The 15,404-nt window shown below is 49.4% G+C and overlaps 1 protein-coding gene across 10 annotated transcripts in view; it reads left to right on the forward strand.

Annotated features, from left to right (window-relative positions):
* The window catches only part of B3GAT1 (beta-1,3-glucuronyltransferase 1), a 46,462-nt gene that overhangs the window by 20,018 nt on the left and 11,040 nt on the right, over positions 1 to 15,404 (forward strand). For 2 of the 10 annotated variants that reach the window (XM_090123396.1, XM_090123395.1), the window contains exons 2-4: positions 11,684 to 11,796; positions 11,952 to 12,098; positions 14,544 to 15,052. In XM_090123396.1, the coding sequence (XP_089979522.1) occupies positions 11,793 to 11,796; positions 11,952 to 12,098; positions 14,544 to 15,052 (660 nt within the window). In that variant the 5' untranslated portion in view covers positions 11,684 to 11,792. Of the gene's footprint in view, positions 1 to 11,683; positions 11,814 to 11,951; positions 12,099 to 14,543; positions 15,053 to 15,404 lie in introns of those variants that run through there. The other 8 variants (XM_031599787.2, XM_090123394.1, XM_090123401.1 and 5 more) reach the window with 7 other exon arrangements.

Consider the following 15,404-nt stretch of genomic DNA (forward strand, 5'->3'; position numbering starts at 1 on the left):
TCGTCTAGACGGGAGAGGAGCTAACCTTCCGTGCAAGGCTTTCTGCACTGTTCTGTAATGGTAGGTGATATGTCAGCACTCAAAGGGTGTGTGGTTGCATCGGTCACTGCTGGCCCAGCTCCAGTCTGTGCACTGCCTGCAGTGCTGTTTATTGTTAGCTCCCGAGATGTGGTTTGCTGCGTGCATCTGAAGCACAGCGTGTAGGTAAGCAGAGGAAATGGTTGTTGGTGGAAGGGGGGCTAGATGCTGACAAGAAAAGGTGAGTGTGACCATACTGAGAGTCTCCTGGCAGAGATACGGGAGCCCAGAAGAAATTCTGCCTATTAGAGTGGACCAATCTTTAGAAATGCATACAAGCCCCCCAGCTCTGATGCCTCTGAGGAAGCGATTTATAGCCTTGCATCATGACTGAAAATTCTCTCCATCCAGCTCTGGGCTTTTGTGAAGGTGTGTGCGCACTGTGGAGCCCACTGAAGGCAGATATCTGTTGGGTCCTGCGTTCCTTCTGTGACATCTGCTAGAGACTGGTTATCCTCTCTGAAACAACAGCTGGTACACAGCTCTCATAGTGAGGGAAGTGGAGCTCAGACTCTCTCCTTCCATTCCTGCCTGGTGCAGTCCTGACTGGTAGGTTGGGTTGTCAGAGGAAATTGCTCTTCTGCTCTGTCTGGGAGCCCCATCAAAGCCCAGTCGGTCAGGAACTGAGAGCTGTGGCACAAAGGATGGTAACTGCAGAAAGGTGGGAATCCCTTTGCTTACTGATGTCTGCTTGCATAGATTCAGCTGTAAAGTGACATGGGCAGTGGGAATTCATCTGGAGCTTCATGTCCACAGCTGCAGCACCAGATCTGCAGCCAGCCTGCTCTCCAGCCTCAAGAGCAGTGTGTGAATGGGGACAGAACCCTGGTTTCACCAGTGCAGCAGCTTGCTGTGGTCAAGGAGAATGAGACATGCTTTGCTTTGTGACAGCAGACAGGCATGTCTCATCTGCTTTCCTAAACGCCCTGGCACAGTCTGCCAGATCTGGCACCTGGAAAACAAAGAAGGTTAATTCAGAAGAAAAACCTCCACCCTGCCTGTTTTCCACTCCCCCGTCCCCCAGCAGGTTCCATACAGCTGGATTGAGACCAAAAGCAAAAGGATGGATGCTGAGGCTCCGCTCTGGATTTCATGAATGGATGAATGTAGAGAGGCAAGTGGGGATTTTGAGGGGATTTGGAAGCCTGCTCCAGGATTTGTCTGGCAAGCAGAGCATTTATAATACTTCCAGCATTACGATAACATAATGTCAGCATGATTCAGGTCCCACTCCTGTTCTTGGCAAATAGGAAGCCCAACTCCTATCACCACCAGGAGGAGGAAGATCTCATTTCTGACAGGTTGTAGTTTTAAATAACCCTACTCTTGTCTCCCATTGGTGTTCCAAAACAAGAGCTGAGATGCTTCTGTGTGTTGCTGTGGACGAGTGGGTCTGGCTGCAGATGCATACAAGAGAGGAGCAGAGCTGCATGAGCGGTGCTGCCATGGCGCAGAGGAACACAAAGTGAGAGAGGAGTGGGTGCCTGGGCCAACTCCCACCTACCCTGGGCTGCTCCATAAATACCAGCGGGGCGCTGAGGCGTTCTGGCTGCACTCCTCGCTTTGTTTTTCCATCTGCTTAGCAGCTTCTAAAGCTAAAGAAGAAATGTGTACTGACACATTTCTGTTAACGCAGGTGGCCCTGCAAGGGCCAGGACTGTGCTCATCAGAGTCTGCGAAAGAAAGCACTTGCTGCAGACCCTCAACCAGTGAGCAGGAGAGCAAAAGGCAGTAAGTGCTGGGGAATGACATTGCTCTGAGCAGAGTAGGGTGATCTGTGATTATTCCAACTGAATTCCATAGACTGTAGCATGGAGGGTAAACTTGGAGCTGTGCTGAGACACAGCTGGCCTTGTACTGCTTCTGGGTCATGCTCTGCCATCCCTCCATCCCTGTAGGGATGCAGCTACAAGCTCAAAGGAAAGGCTGGAGTTTGTGGAGTGTACAGGAGGTGAGTGATGCTTGCTGTGCCATTAACGAGGTACATTAACCAGATGATGAGGGAGCGGCCTGACAGGGCTGTTAACTCCTGTCCCTTGCTGTAACAAAGCTGTAAAACCCTCCAAAGGCATCAAAGCAGGAGAGCAGCACTGTGCCGTTCCCTGTTGAGCCCAGGATGAGAAAAGAGCAGCTTTGCAGGAGGGATTTTGCTAGAGGCTGGATGTGGTACCCAGAACCCATTTTGGCACGTGAATAAGCTGATAATTCTTCTGAATAATGCACCTGTTGATTGCTGAGGGGCAGATAGAGGAGGGAGCTGTGTCTGTGAAGGAGGCAGCAGGGTACGTGGGGTCAGCTGCAGTCCTGCAGGCTCCTGCTGGACCTTGAGAGCTGTGGATTCTTTGGGAGGCGTTTGCTGTGCTCAGATTAGCAAGCTGCTTTGAGGTAGTCCTTCATGCAGTGGCACTGAGAGCAGCCTCTTCCTTCAGACACAGCTTTCACCTTTCTAGTGGCATGTTTTGCTTCTAATTTGGGAGACAGAAGTGAAATCTGGCACAGGCCTGCCATCCTTGAAAGGCTGCCAGTGAGTTTATGGCACTCTCTGCCTGTATGCTCCCCACAGCCTCGGTGAGACACAAGAATTGCTCACCCTTCCCATCCTTAGCTCTTGCAGTAGCTGCAGGGATGCAGTAATCCCCTGGGAGAGCCTGACTTTGGCTGTGTGACACGGGCTTGTAGGGATATTCAAAGGTTTATTCGGATGGGCTCTGATCCACTTGTATGAATGGCAGCTGGTTATGGAGATTAGAGCTACAGAAGTCACTATTAATGAATAATTTTCCCCACTGTCTTCCTTACAATTGTGGTGTGTCCACAAGTCGTGACTCTAATGCATTCATTTTCAGTGAGCGTGCAGCTCCTGGAATGCCCTTCTGTAGGATTTGGAAGTACTTGTTTCTCTCCATTGGTTTCTTCTTCATTCCAGGCATGATTTTTACCAGGGAAGAGTTGCAAGAGCAAAAATTTGGTGCTGTCTCCCAGCTGCTGCCCTGGTCCCTGCTTGGGAAATTCGACAGCTGTAAAACTGGTGGTGGCAAAGAATTTGTTGCGATCCCCTGAAGCTCTCACCCCACACATGCACCTCCTTTCTTCCTCCAATTTATCTTTTAATAATGCTGCCAACATTATTTCTCATCTCTATTTTGTGCGCTCTGTGCTCTGCCTGGCAGTCCCTTTTGTCTCACCCAAGCATCTTGAACCATACTGCTCTAATGGGGAGAGACTCAGGCTGCTGAAGTTAATAACTTATCCTGCAGCCTGCGTCATTCCTGTTACAGAGCAGCCGTGGATGATGCAGCCCTTGTCTGTGGGAGAGAAAGGGGTTGTGGTGGAGGTGGTAATCTCATTCAGCCTGGGATCAGCCCAAGTACTAGCTGTGCATGGTGCTGAGCCCTCCTGCATGCAGACAACACTGATTTCTCCCTCTCTATCTCAATCACTGTTACTGCTCTAGCTCATTTTCAACTGAGCCAAAGAGTCTAGTAAGTTTGCCTTATTCTTGAAGATTAGTCATCTATAGCGATGACATTTGCAAGACTGACAGTTCCAATCAAATGTCAAGGGCTGCACTCGTGCTTAAAGATATTTGTTTAATTAAAAAAAAAAAAAAAAAGGTAAAATCAACCTAATTAAGTGTTGCATGTTGAGATACAGTGTAGGAAAGTGCAGATGTGGTCCAAGTTGCTTGAAGAAGCTTCCAGGATGCCATGGCCTGGGTTGGGCAGGTCTGGAGGGAGCATCGTGTGGTTCTGTGCTGTGCTTGCCAGTACTCCTGCCTCTGCTCTGCCCTTGGGCATGGGATGGCCTGCCCCTCTGTCCCTGCCATGAGCTTGGTGATGACTGTAATAATAACGATGTAATTTGCCTGGTTGATTTGCATGCAACATAATTACCACATGATTACAATATTCTTAGAGCAGCCATTATAAAACCCTCTGGTTTCTCAGAGCTCCCTAAGGGCTTATCTCACTCCTCACCTTGCACGTGTGGCCCTGCAAGGCAGTCTGTCTGTCCGTCCCTGTCTGCAGATCTCTGTATGTCACGTTACACTCATGTGCTTTTAATCATTTGCATGTTTGTGATCCTTGATATGAGACACTCTCTGGTTCATGGGGAATGTTTCCCCGTGTCCTGGCTATTCTGGGGATAGGTTGGTGTCTGTCTGAGAGGGTCAGGCTTGCACAAGGGATGAAGATGCTCTTATACATGGCAGGGGCTGGCAAGTGGAACTGGGCAGCAGCAAAGGCACTCGTGAGGATCAGTCTTCCATAGGAGTTACTGCTTTGCTCTGCTTTGACTTGCACTGAGTAACAATTGGCTTAATTTTATCCCAGCTTTTATTTGGCTTCTGCATTTCTCATTCAAATGGAGAAGATCTGTGCTGGGTGATTTGGCCCTTGGGTGATTCTAAAACTAGGAGAAATGACCTTCCCTGGGCATGCACACCAGCCCATCAGATCGGTGAGAGCTGTGCTTTGCCAGCACCTCCAGCATCAGAGTTTGTGCCGCTTCCCTATTTAGCCTGCGAGCTACTTGAGCCTTGCCATCCCTGACCAAAAGTAGGCAGCTATTTTCATCTCACCCCTACAGCAAGCTGCAGTGCAGGTGAGCCAAAATCACTCAGCCACAGGGAAGTCGGTGTCAGATCTGGGCTTGGATTGGAAGCTGGACAAACTGTGGATTTAGCCTTTGCCTTCTGCACTCAGAGTCAAACCGAGAGCCAAATCCTACCTCCTTGGGCAGTGCTGGAATGGCTGTGGGTTGATTGGATTGACGCATAGGTTTGTTTTGCTGGTAGACACAAAGAAATCCTTTCCTTCCAAATGCCTCTCAGCTGGCAGACAGGTCACGTTATCCTGACAGCTCCAAGCATGCCAGTTCCCAGGCAGGCAAAGCTTCAGTGCTCGCTCTGGAGAGAAGAGATAGGGGAAGAAGGAAAAGTGCATCATGGAAGAAACCCTGTGCACTTGCTTTTGGCTGGCAACATGGGGTGAGGAGACCAGAAATTGAAGGGAGGTAGTTTTAAAGTGACCTTCCTGTTTCCAAGGAGAATATTGTGTAGGTTTGTGGCTGCACAAATGGGCTGCAGAATGGCAAGCGACGATTGATTGTGTTGCGAGCTGCTGAATTATAGTTGGGCATTTGCTTTATCATCCCAGGTCCCTCCCCACCCCCCTTTCCTACTATAGCCTGAAAGAATCGATGTTAATCCTTCAGTCCCATTAGTGACTTTTGCAGAGGTCACAGGCTGGCGGTCTCTGCGTGCTGTTTAACCCCCCCAGCACTGAGCAGGACTTAGGATTTGAGCCTCATCTCTTTAAAGAAGCTGTCTAATGGTGATGGGAGCTGGGGATTTTCTCTGCTTTCTACAATTTTGGGCTGACTTCTAAGCAGAGAGCTGCATTTTTGAGGGACAGATTCTGCAAAGCCACAGGAGTGAGAAGCTGCAGGAAATGTCATTGAATGGCCCTGTCCCTCCAAGCACTGCTGCTGGGGTAGGAATGTATTTGTACTGCACTGAGGCAGGCTTTGGTGTTGGAGGGTTTATCACTGAGCTATGGAGGACTGTGGAGCAGGGTGCAGCAGCCTGGAAGCTCAGGCCCTTTGTTGCAAGCAGGCGGTGTGCAAGAAGGCAGGAATTTACATGCGGATGTATAGCACAGAAGCTCTTCGGTTTGAATTACCTGCATGGCTGCTCTTAGTGCCTCTAAAATGCAAAGCAGCCAATGCCAGGCTCCTGCAGCTCCTTGCAAGCAGTGCACGTTGGAAGTGGCTGTGTGGGGTGGGAGTACAGATGCGCTCATGGACAAAGCACCTTTGAGATACTCAGTGTTCATTACTGAAAAAAGAAGAAAAATAAGAACCTTACTTGTTATTCTGACAGCTGTGCTGGTCATTTCATCACCCAGCTATGTTATGCATGTTTAACTTGTTAGGTTTCTTTGGGCAGAGGGAAGAAGGCAAGCCCCCAGGGAGCACTGTGTTAGCTTGGCATCTTTGGCTCAATGATTCCATGGTGCAGGTCCTGTGAAATCTGCTGAATGGGAAAGGAGGAACCTGGCTATCACAGCCTGACACCTCTGGTTCGTTGCTATCAACCCCTTCGGACAAAGCATATGCAAAGCCTCTTATGGAGCTGTGGAATTTAGACCAATCATGTTGAAATTGGGTCATCCTTTGTTAATGTCACTTTTAAAAATCCATGGAAGTCAGTGGTGCGCAAAATATTCAGTGTCATGCAGACCACAGAGATGGAAATAGAGTCCAGAGATACGTCTGCTTCTGACAACATTGACGTGGCCTTAGCTGAGCAAAGGGCTATTTTGAGGCATTGCTGTGTCACCAGCTTGAGAAGACTTCATGGAGAAGGACAGGAGAGCTGATGTTGGAGATCTTTTCTCAGCACGCGTTCAGCATTCACCCACGAGCAACCTCAGAAAAAGCTGAACGACTTTTCATGGGTGTCGTCAGCATTTCCCCAAGATAACAACTCCCAGTTGTCTTTCTATTTTGGAAGAGGGCTGTAAGTCAAACAGCTTTTCATCTCGATAGGAAGAGAGATGCTTTATAAAAACAGTGCGTGAAGCGATCAAGGAGGGAGGAAGGGGTGCTGGAAGAGCTTTCTAATCCAAGGCTTGAATCAACCTACAGCTTTACAGGCTGGAACAACCCTGATCCACCAGCACATCCCCTGGGAGCAGCCAGGGCAGACCTCCTGCTGGCCAGGGCCCAGCTGCTGAGGTTCCCAAGGACCCACGCTTCTCACTGCCAAGTGTGTGACGTGTTTTTTGATGGTACCTTACTGAGAGCAAGCAGATTGCGAAGCCCGTGTTCAGCTCTCTTCAAAAGCATTGCAATAAAGCGATACCTGCAGCTGTGGTGATGATTGCTTTTCTGTACAGAAAAGGAAACACATTTAGGACAATGCATTAAACCTCTTAAGGACTTAGAAGGTCTGTTTTGCTGTTGGAAACAGCAAGATGAGAGGATGTTTGCTGTCAATGTGAGAGCGGTGCCGTCACATCTCCTGTCCTGCTCCCAGCCCTGCTGATCTCTACAGGTATCTGCCAAGGCAGAGCAGCATGGAAGGGGTTAATCTGGAGAGGAGAAAGTTTCTGATGCTTGTTAAAATTTGGCTTAAGCTCTGAGACTCAACAGTGTATGTGTTTTCCAAACTGGGTGGGTGGCTCATTCTAATTCTGGATATGCAGTTTATTCACATACACAACTAATCCCTTTTCGAATCCTGTTAAGTTCTTGTTCTCCTTAGTATCCTGTGGCAATAAGTTACAGAAACTAATTGTGCTTGTGTTGAGCTGCCTTGATCCACTTTCCTCATGCTTGCTTTCAGTTCTAAGTGTTGTTCAGAGAAGCTCAGTTTTGATTTTTTTTTTTTTTCTTGGTTATATTTTTTTATGAGACAACTTGTGTTCTTGTTGTAACCAAGGGCTCAGGACTGGAGGGTCACATCTGGATTCCTATGGCTGGATGTGGTTCTGCTCTTACTGGCAGAGGGGCAGTGGAAATCAAACATTTCTGGTGCATTTTCACTACCTCTCTTGGTTTGCAATCGAGGCCCTTCTGCCCAGAAAGCTGAGAAGAGCTGAAGGTGGAGTCAGCACCCCCCTATGTCAAAGAATAAGTAATTCTGTGCGCTCAGTTCTAGCGATGCTCTACTTAATAACTAAACCATAATTAGCTTTGTGGTTTTGTTACTATACTTATAATAGCCCCCATTAACGTTATGGGGTTTTTAGGCAGTTACGGCTTACGGAGTAATTAACGAGCAAGAGGCTTTATTGCTACCTTTATTTTCAGCCAGTGCTTTACAAGGGTTCTCTGCCAAACAGCAGCTCGTGGTCAGGACCCTGTGGGGCTGCCCCTGGGTAGGGTAAGGGATCCCTGGGGCTGCACTGCTCCCAGTGGGCCCAGAAGTAGAGCTTGGTGCTCCTGGCTGCTCATAGAGGATGTTTGTTTGGGTGGCTTGGAGCTTTTGGTGTTGTTCCATCTAGGCAGCGTTTTTACTTTGGTGACTGATGTGTATACACGAGCTCAGTGAAATCCATTCTTCAGTTGAACGTGCTCCAAATCGCTTCTGTTCAATGGGGGGAAGGCGAGGAGCAATGATGTGGGGCTGAGCAGCCCTACAGGAAGATGGAAGGGAAAAGTGATGCTAAACCTGACAGCAGAGCAAACCAATGTTCCCTATGGCAAGTGTCAGAGCTGACGCCAATTAGCCGGGTTTAAAAAAAGAACCATCCACGTTTAATAAGCCAACACGTTACTAACGCATGGCTCTGGGATTTATTAAAGCTTTTTTATTAGATGAATGCCCTTTTGATATCACCATGCCTTGCCACCATTGCCCTCTGCCGGAGGATGAGGAGTCTCTCCCACCACGTGGCACAGCCTGTGCCTTTGTCAGATCCTTCTCCAGCAATTACAGGTTTCCAAACTGTGCAAAACACCTTTGTTTTAGGAATGTTTTAACTCCGGGATTGCTTACAGTTGAGCTGGTGGTTTGTCTATTTCGCTTTGGTTTTCAATACTTTTGCTTTTCATAGAGGCAAATGGAGTGTGTTCTTTTTAATTAATTCGCATTTAAATGTGTTCCCCCTCCTTTTCCTGGAGGAGATAGCAGAAGCCTACCACGAACAACTGGAGGCAAGCCAGGTTTTGTTCTGAACCTTTCAATGGGAAAAAGAGAGTGGTATTAGGAGGGGGCAGGAGGGGAACGGATGCCTGGAAGAGGAGCATTGTTTTCCCCACAAACAGCAGCAAACATCCTTGGGCAGCCTTGGTAGTTAGGGGCTGTCGGGCTGCAGGGTGAGCCCTCTGCTTTGAGCTCAGCAGCAGCAGGAAATCAGAGGTGACCATCTATTTCCTCACTGGTATTGTTTGGAGGAGAAAATGGATTTCACCTCTTGCAGCTTTAAGGTGTGATGGAGGGAGGGAGCGTGGTGGTGTCACCGAGGCCCTGGCAGTGTTAGCTGCTGTGAGCTGCAGGCCCAGGAGAATTCTGACCGTGTCCTTCAGTCGGGTTTCTTGGGGTCATCAATAAAACATCACTTTGTGAATTAATGCTGAGTACCTGGAGTGCTGTGTGTGCTGGGGGGTGCAGAAGTGTGGGTGGCAGCTGCAGGTGGGATGCATTCCCATGGCAGAGCACTGACTCTTGGGCTGGGAGCAAAGCTGTGCTGGCAGCTGGAGCACCAAGTGACAGATGAGTGACCAGGATGCTGCTAAGTGCTCTGTGGCAAATTAAAAGGAACTGTTGCTGCGGAGACTGATGTACAAACGGTTGGAGCCTGCTGGCTTTCCTCTGTTGTATGCACAGAAATCAGAGCAATGCCCCAGCCTAATGGTGCCCATTCTCCATCACACAAAGCCCAGAATTGGACTGTCTTGTGGGAAGATGTGGATGATTTGGGACTGGATTAGCAGGAGGCAGGGAAAGGTAAAAGTACTGGCTTTGGGGGAAGCTGCCCTTGAAAAATGGGAATTTGGTGTGTGCCAGCCCATGCAGGCACCCCTTTACAGAGTCACTGTCTGATACCTGCTGTGCTTGCAGAGAGGTGCTGCAAGGTGTTGGGGCTTTTCAGAGCCACCCTTCTGTGCCCTACCAGTGTGCTCAAAAGGCGTTTCTGGCTTTAGCAGGGAAATCGGAGGATACTATTGCTCGGTGCCTTCTGTTTGGGCACCATCAGAATGGCAGGATGAGGCCAGATGCTCTTTCCTGAGGGCACCATGTGCCTTGGCAGTGTGAGGCAGGCGGGGTCTCTCTTGCTTTAGTAGCTGGAAAGGGATGGAGCAGAAGGCTGATGTTTGCTGGAACAGTTCCTCCTCTTTCTCCCTGCCTTGTTTTGTCTGGATAAGGCTGATTTCTCCAGTTCTGAAAAAATTAAGGACAAACCCGCGTTGCCAGGAGATGCTTCCTGGAAAGCCTGCAGGCTGCCCAGCTACACAGCATTTATCTCGGGGCTCAGAAAGGCTTCTTGCCACTAGTTCCACGAACCAGGCTGCAGGAAGCCCCATTCTCAATAGAAGGGATGTGTTTGGTGGCTGGTTTGGAGTTTTGTTGTTGTTTCCTGGCACAGGTTTTGGTGTGTGTATAGACCTGTCCCCAGAGAGAGCCCTCCTGGAACTGGCTGGGAATTTTCAGTTGTGTGTGTAGGTTTTGTATAGGTTAACATAGAGGAGTCCCCAAAACATTTGTTGAGGATTTGCATGTGCACTTGAAGGACAGAGGCCTATCTGTGTTTTCCCTACCCCTTGTTCTCCCTGGCAAGCGAATACCTCTGTGATTAAAGTGCTTATCTGGAAGAGTCAGAATCCATCCAGGGACTTGGATACCACTTGCTTGTACTTTAAAGGGACAGCCCATCCATTCCTGGAGCCATTTCACTTCAAGTCTTCCCTTGGGCTTGGTGCCAGAGACTCACTGTGCAGCCCAATGGTCAAGACTCAGACAAGGGAGATTCAGATCAATCTGAATCAGTCAATCTAAATCATAGATTTGAGCCTGGATCTCTCCATGACTGCCCAGTGCAACTGAGAAAAAGCAAGCTCCAAAGCTGTCAGGAAAAACATCCGCAAAGCAGCATCTGTATGCATCACATCCATAACCTGGGCTTGAGGAGCTCCCCTGTGATTTAAGGAGGGAATCTGATGGTTTCTAGGGCACTGCAGGGAAAGAGAGAGAAAAACCAGGCAGCTCGTGGCTGTGAGGGTGAGAGATTAGAGCTTTTGCCCAGCATAGAGACCTCCAGCCTTTGTCTGCAGTAATCTTTGAGCTCTCCTGTATCTGCAGTGCAGCCCTGGAAGCAGCAGGCTAATGTATTCCCCCACCAGGGAACAGTGGTACTAAACTGCTACCCATGTTTGCAAACTGTCCGCCATGTGTATCCCTGCTAAGTGATGTACTTCTCTTGCCAAGATACTGGGATAAAATACAGTCTGCTTAAATCTTGTATGTGCTTGTATTGAGTCAAACTAAGCTATTGTGGCAGTTTAATATACTCCACTTGCAACACCTCCAAGATGGAAGAAATGAACCTGAACAGGCCATTGGAAGCCTGAGTTAGAACTGGCTGCATCAGAGGTGCCAGTGGGATGGTCAGAGCTGAGGGATTACAGAGACGGGCAGCATGTGGGGCTGCTGGCTTTGCTGCAACCATATCCCTATGAGCACAAGCACAGCCTTCCCTCCAGTTGTCCCATGGAGGGTTAGGGCTGCTGGTCAGGGCACTTGCTGCTGCATCAGGCAAGTGGTGCAGCTGATGTGGCTTCTGCTTCCTCCCAGGGCCTGTGCTTAGTGAGCTGTGAGACAACTGGCTTGGAGGTGAAGGGCCCTTCTGGGCATGGATCAGAACTGGTATTGAGCAACTGCTGCTCTGCTGATGCGGTGGCCTTGCTCAGTGAGTAGATAGAAAGGAAAACAGGGCCCTGAGCACCCAGGAGGCATCCATCTCTCCTGGAGGGGCTGAACACATTTCCGTTGCTCACTGTCCTGGTTTAGTTTGCTTTTCTCAGGGAGGATTGGTGAGCTTTCTGGAGCAGTTCCCTGGTCCTTTTCTCTGCCTGATATCTTTGCTTTGTGTTGCAGGTTTCCTGCCAGATGGGTGCCTGAGGTTCCTGCTGGAGGGCCCTACAGCATCCCATAGAAGCACTCTCCTGGTCTCAGCAGCTGAGGCCCCTCCAAACCTGCTTCTGCAATGGGTGGGTTGTAAGCACTGGTAAGACCTACGAGTCGTGTCGCCTTCGCTGCTCTCTCCCTCTCTCGCGTTCTCTTTCTCTGTCCTTATTCCTTCCTGCCCATTTATTTCTGTTCTCCATTTGCTCTGCTGTTCTGTCTCTGGGGTTTTCACTGTTAGGTAATGAGGAGCTGTGGGTCCAGTCAGTCTTGGAGATGCCGAAGAGACGAGACATCCTGGCTATCGTGCTGATAGTTCTGCCCTGGACACTACTAATCACCGTCTGGCACCAGAGCACCATTGCTCCACTGCTTGCAGTGCACAAGGGTGAGAGAAATCAAACCAGCCCATGCCAAGTCTATGCATCACTCCCTTGTCCTCATCTCTCTCATTTCATTTCTCCATGGCAGCCATTCCCATCTCAGCTCCCGGTCCATGCTCATGCAGAAGCTTCCCCACTTCTGCTGCAGGAAGCAGCCCTGTGCTTTCCAGGTGTCTTTGGAGACATCAACCTCCAAGCCACAGGATGTGCTCCCTACTCTTGGAGAGCTCTTCCCCACCTATATCCAGATTCAGTGGAACAGAGCACAGAAGGAAAGTACTTCTTTTTTTTTTAATTTCCCAATTATCTCTTTTTTTTTTTTTTTAAGGAAGGAGTCTTTCTTCTTGGCTGTTCCTTTCTCTGGGCATCCTTCTGGGGAAGAAGGCCAGCTCATTTTCTGTCTCTAGGACCTTGCTCGGGGAGACTTTCTACCCTTTTCATTTTAATGTTCACTCCCATCCTCAGCAGTTTCTTATTCTTTTGCTGAGCAGTCTGGTGTGCCATTGGAATTGTCAGAAGCTCAGAGTCCATCCTAAGAAGTTTTACCTTTTCCTGGAGGACTCAGACTTCCACAAGGCTTAGGACAGCTCTTAAGAGAAAGGAGATTGATCTTCTCCAAAAGGTGAACAGTATTTCACAGGATCTGGGATCTCTATGGGGTTTAGAAAAATATCCTGTCTGTATAGTGATTTGAATCGGTGCCACTAAAAACTAGGACCAGGTTGTTGGTGAATTGCTGTGACTTCAATGTCCACGGCCAAGAGACAGCCCTGCTGTGACCTGGTCCTGAACTTGCTGGTGCCCTTGGTAAGATGCTTCCTCTGAGAGTGCTTCTATGAGCGCTCAGTGGAAAATGAGTGGTGAAAGAGACCGACCTGAAGCTCTTGGGAGAAATTGTTATGTGCTTGTAATGCATTTCTGAGATCCTTTGGTAGCAGGTGCTGAAAATGAGATGTTCATCTATATGCTAGTGGGGACACAGTGACAGTGGATAAATGTGTCAGGATTTACAGCTGAGGATTTGATCTGAGAGGGTTTGCAAACTATCTCATGTCTCCTTCAGGCTCCATCCTGGCTAATTACCTTGTGCCCGTGTCCAATGCATTTTGCAGTTTCATTTTTAGGTTGATTCTGGTGCTCTGTGCTGTCAGAGAGCTCTGTTATGCAATGCAGATGTGCTTCACCCTATGTAGAGCCTGATCCCCACATGTGCAGGACACTTTGGTCCTGTCCCTCCCACCCCACAAACACACACCCTCCCTCCTTCAAAACCACCGAGTACAAATCCCTCATTCAGTTTAGGGCTGTATCAAAGGCTGTGCTGCTGTACGTGTAACATGCTATGAAAAACACACAGGTAGTACCCTGCTGGGTCAGATCTGATGGCTGTCTGTTCCTGTTCTTTCTCATCTGAAGTCCCTAGCAGCAGCTGGCTTTGCAAAATCTGGGGCTCTAAGAATCAGGTGCCCGCTAGAGAGCAGCTGGCGTACCTCAGAGTGGCAGTGCCCCTTTATCTCTCTCAGTTCCTAACTGTGGATGCTGGTGTTCCTGCTGCTCTACAGTAGTGTGAACGTGTGAAAGTTGCAGGCTGGAAAAGTGACAAATGCATGAATATATGTATTTTTTTTTTACCTTGAGCTGACTGTGGCCAAGTTTTGCTTTGCAAGAATTCTAGTAGTTTGGGTTGGTTTATGCCATAGATACTCTGTTTGCTGGTACAGAGCTGCTTTATTGTTCAGATCCACAATACCAAATGGGCTGTTATGTTCAGAAACTGGTAGGGCTTTGTTGAGAAGTCAGTCAGAGGCCGGTAAAGCCTCTGCAGGAGAAAGCCTACAATTAGGGGCTTTATTTCTACTCTCTGTTTCTAGAAGAGTGCCTTGCTCTTGCTTCCCTGTGCCACATCCCAGGCCTGTCAGGAAGCAGCAGGGTATGCAGTGTCCTGGCCAGCAGTGCTGCTGGGAGCTTCAGGTGATACAGGGTCTCCACGTGTTCCACAGCTCCAGCCCAGTTTGATTCCCCACTTCCCAGTCCCAGTGCTTCAGTGCAATGAGTCCTGCCCTGCTGAGCGTGGTGCCAAGAGCACTGAAGCTCTTTAGGAACAACAGATCATCAGTCCCTGTTGCTAATTTCATTATCTAGATCTAATTGCTCTACAAGTCTGTCTCCTCTGGGCACTCAGCTGCTCTGCTGTCCTGGGCTCTCAGGCTCTGATGGATGCAGCTTTTCTAACAGCAGGAACTTTGTTTCTCATGGGTGTTTGTCCCTGATTCCTTTATTAATTTGTGTACTTATTTATTCAAGCCTCCGTTTGAGCTCGTTTCCTTTCCTCTCAGGCTGTGAGGGTGACCTCCTGCTGTCAGCACACAGCCTGCTGGCTCATCTGGGGGGACGGGGGGTGTCGGAGGACCGAGTCCATGCGGTTTTTCTTCTCTCATACCCTTGCTCAGATGATGGTGGTGACTCCCGGCGTGATCTCGCTGCAGGCTTGGACTCCAAGGAATACTGCTTGTCGGACCGGGACATTGTGGAGGTGGTGAGGACAGAATATGTTTATACTCGCCCACCCCCGTGGTCAGACACCCTTCCCACTATCCACGTCATTACACCCACCTACAGCCGGCCCGTGCAGAAAGCAGAGCTGACGCGCCTGGCCAACACCCTCCTGCATGTGCCAAACCTGCACTGGATCCTGGTGGAGGACTCCCAGCGGCGCACACCCCTCATCACCCGGCTGCTGCGGGACACGGGGCTCAACTACACCCATCTCAACGTGGAGACCCCTCGCAACTACAAGCTGCGGGGAGACATGAGGGATCCCCGCATCCCTCGGGGGACCATGCAGAGGAACCTTGCCCTGAGGTGGCTGAGAGAGACCTTTAACAAAAACAACAGCCAGCCTGGGATTGTTTACTTTGCTGATGATGACAACACCTACAGCCTGGAGCTCTTTGAGGAGGTAAGACCCTGCTGGAGGAGCCCCAGCCAGCTGAGCACAGCATGTGGGCTGCTGTGTGCTGTGCTGGGGAGGTGCTGTATACATCCTCTCCTGTGCTCTGGATCAGTCCTGTGTGCAGTGGTCCCACTGCAGCTGTCCTGAATATTTCTGGGCAGGGGATCTTTAAGGTCCCATCCAACCTAAGTCAATCTGTGTTTCTATGATTCTGTGATTTCTCTGGGGCTTGGTGACATGACTGCAATGTTTGTGCCGGTGTCAAAAGCATAGCCTGTGGAGCATGTCAGGAGGCACACATCCATGCTCCAGTCACTGGAGTCGTTGGCAGCATTGGAAGGGATCTTGTTGGCCCCAG

Source organism: Phasianus colchicus, chromosome 23 (assembly GCF_987193195.1).
Source record: "Phasianus colchicus chromosome 23, bPhaCol1.hap1.1, whole genome shotgun sequence".
NCBI classification, from domain to species: domain Eukaryota; kingdom Metazoa; phylum Chordata; class Aves; order Galliformes; family Phasianidae; genus Phasianus; species Phasianus colchicus.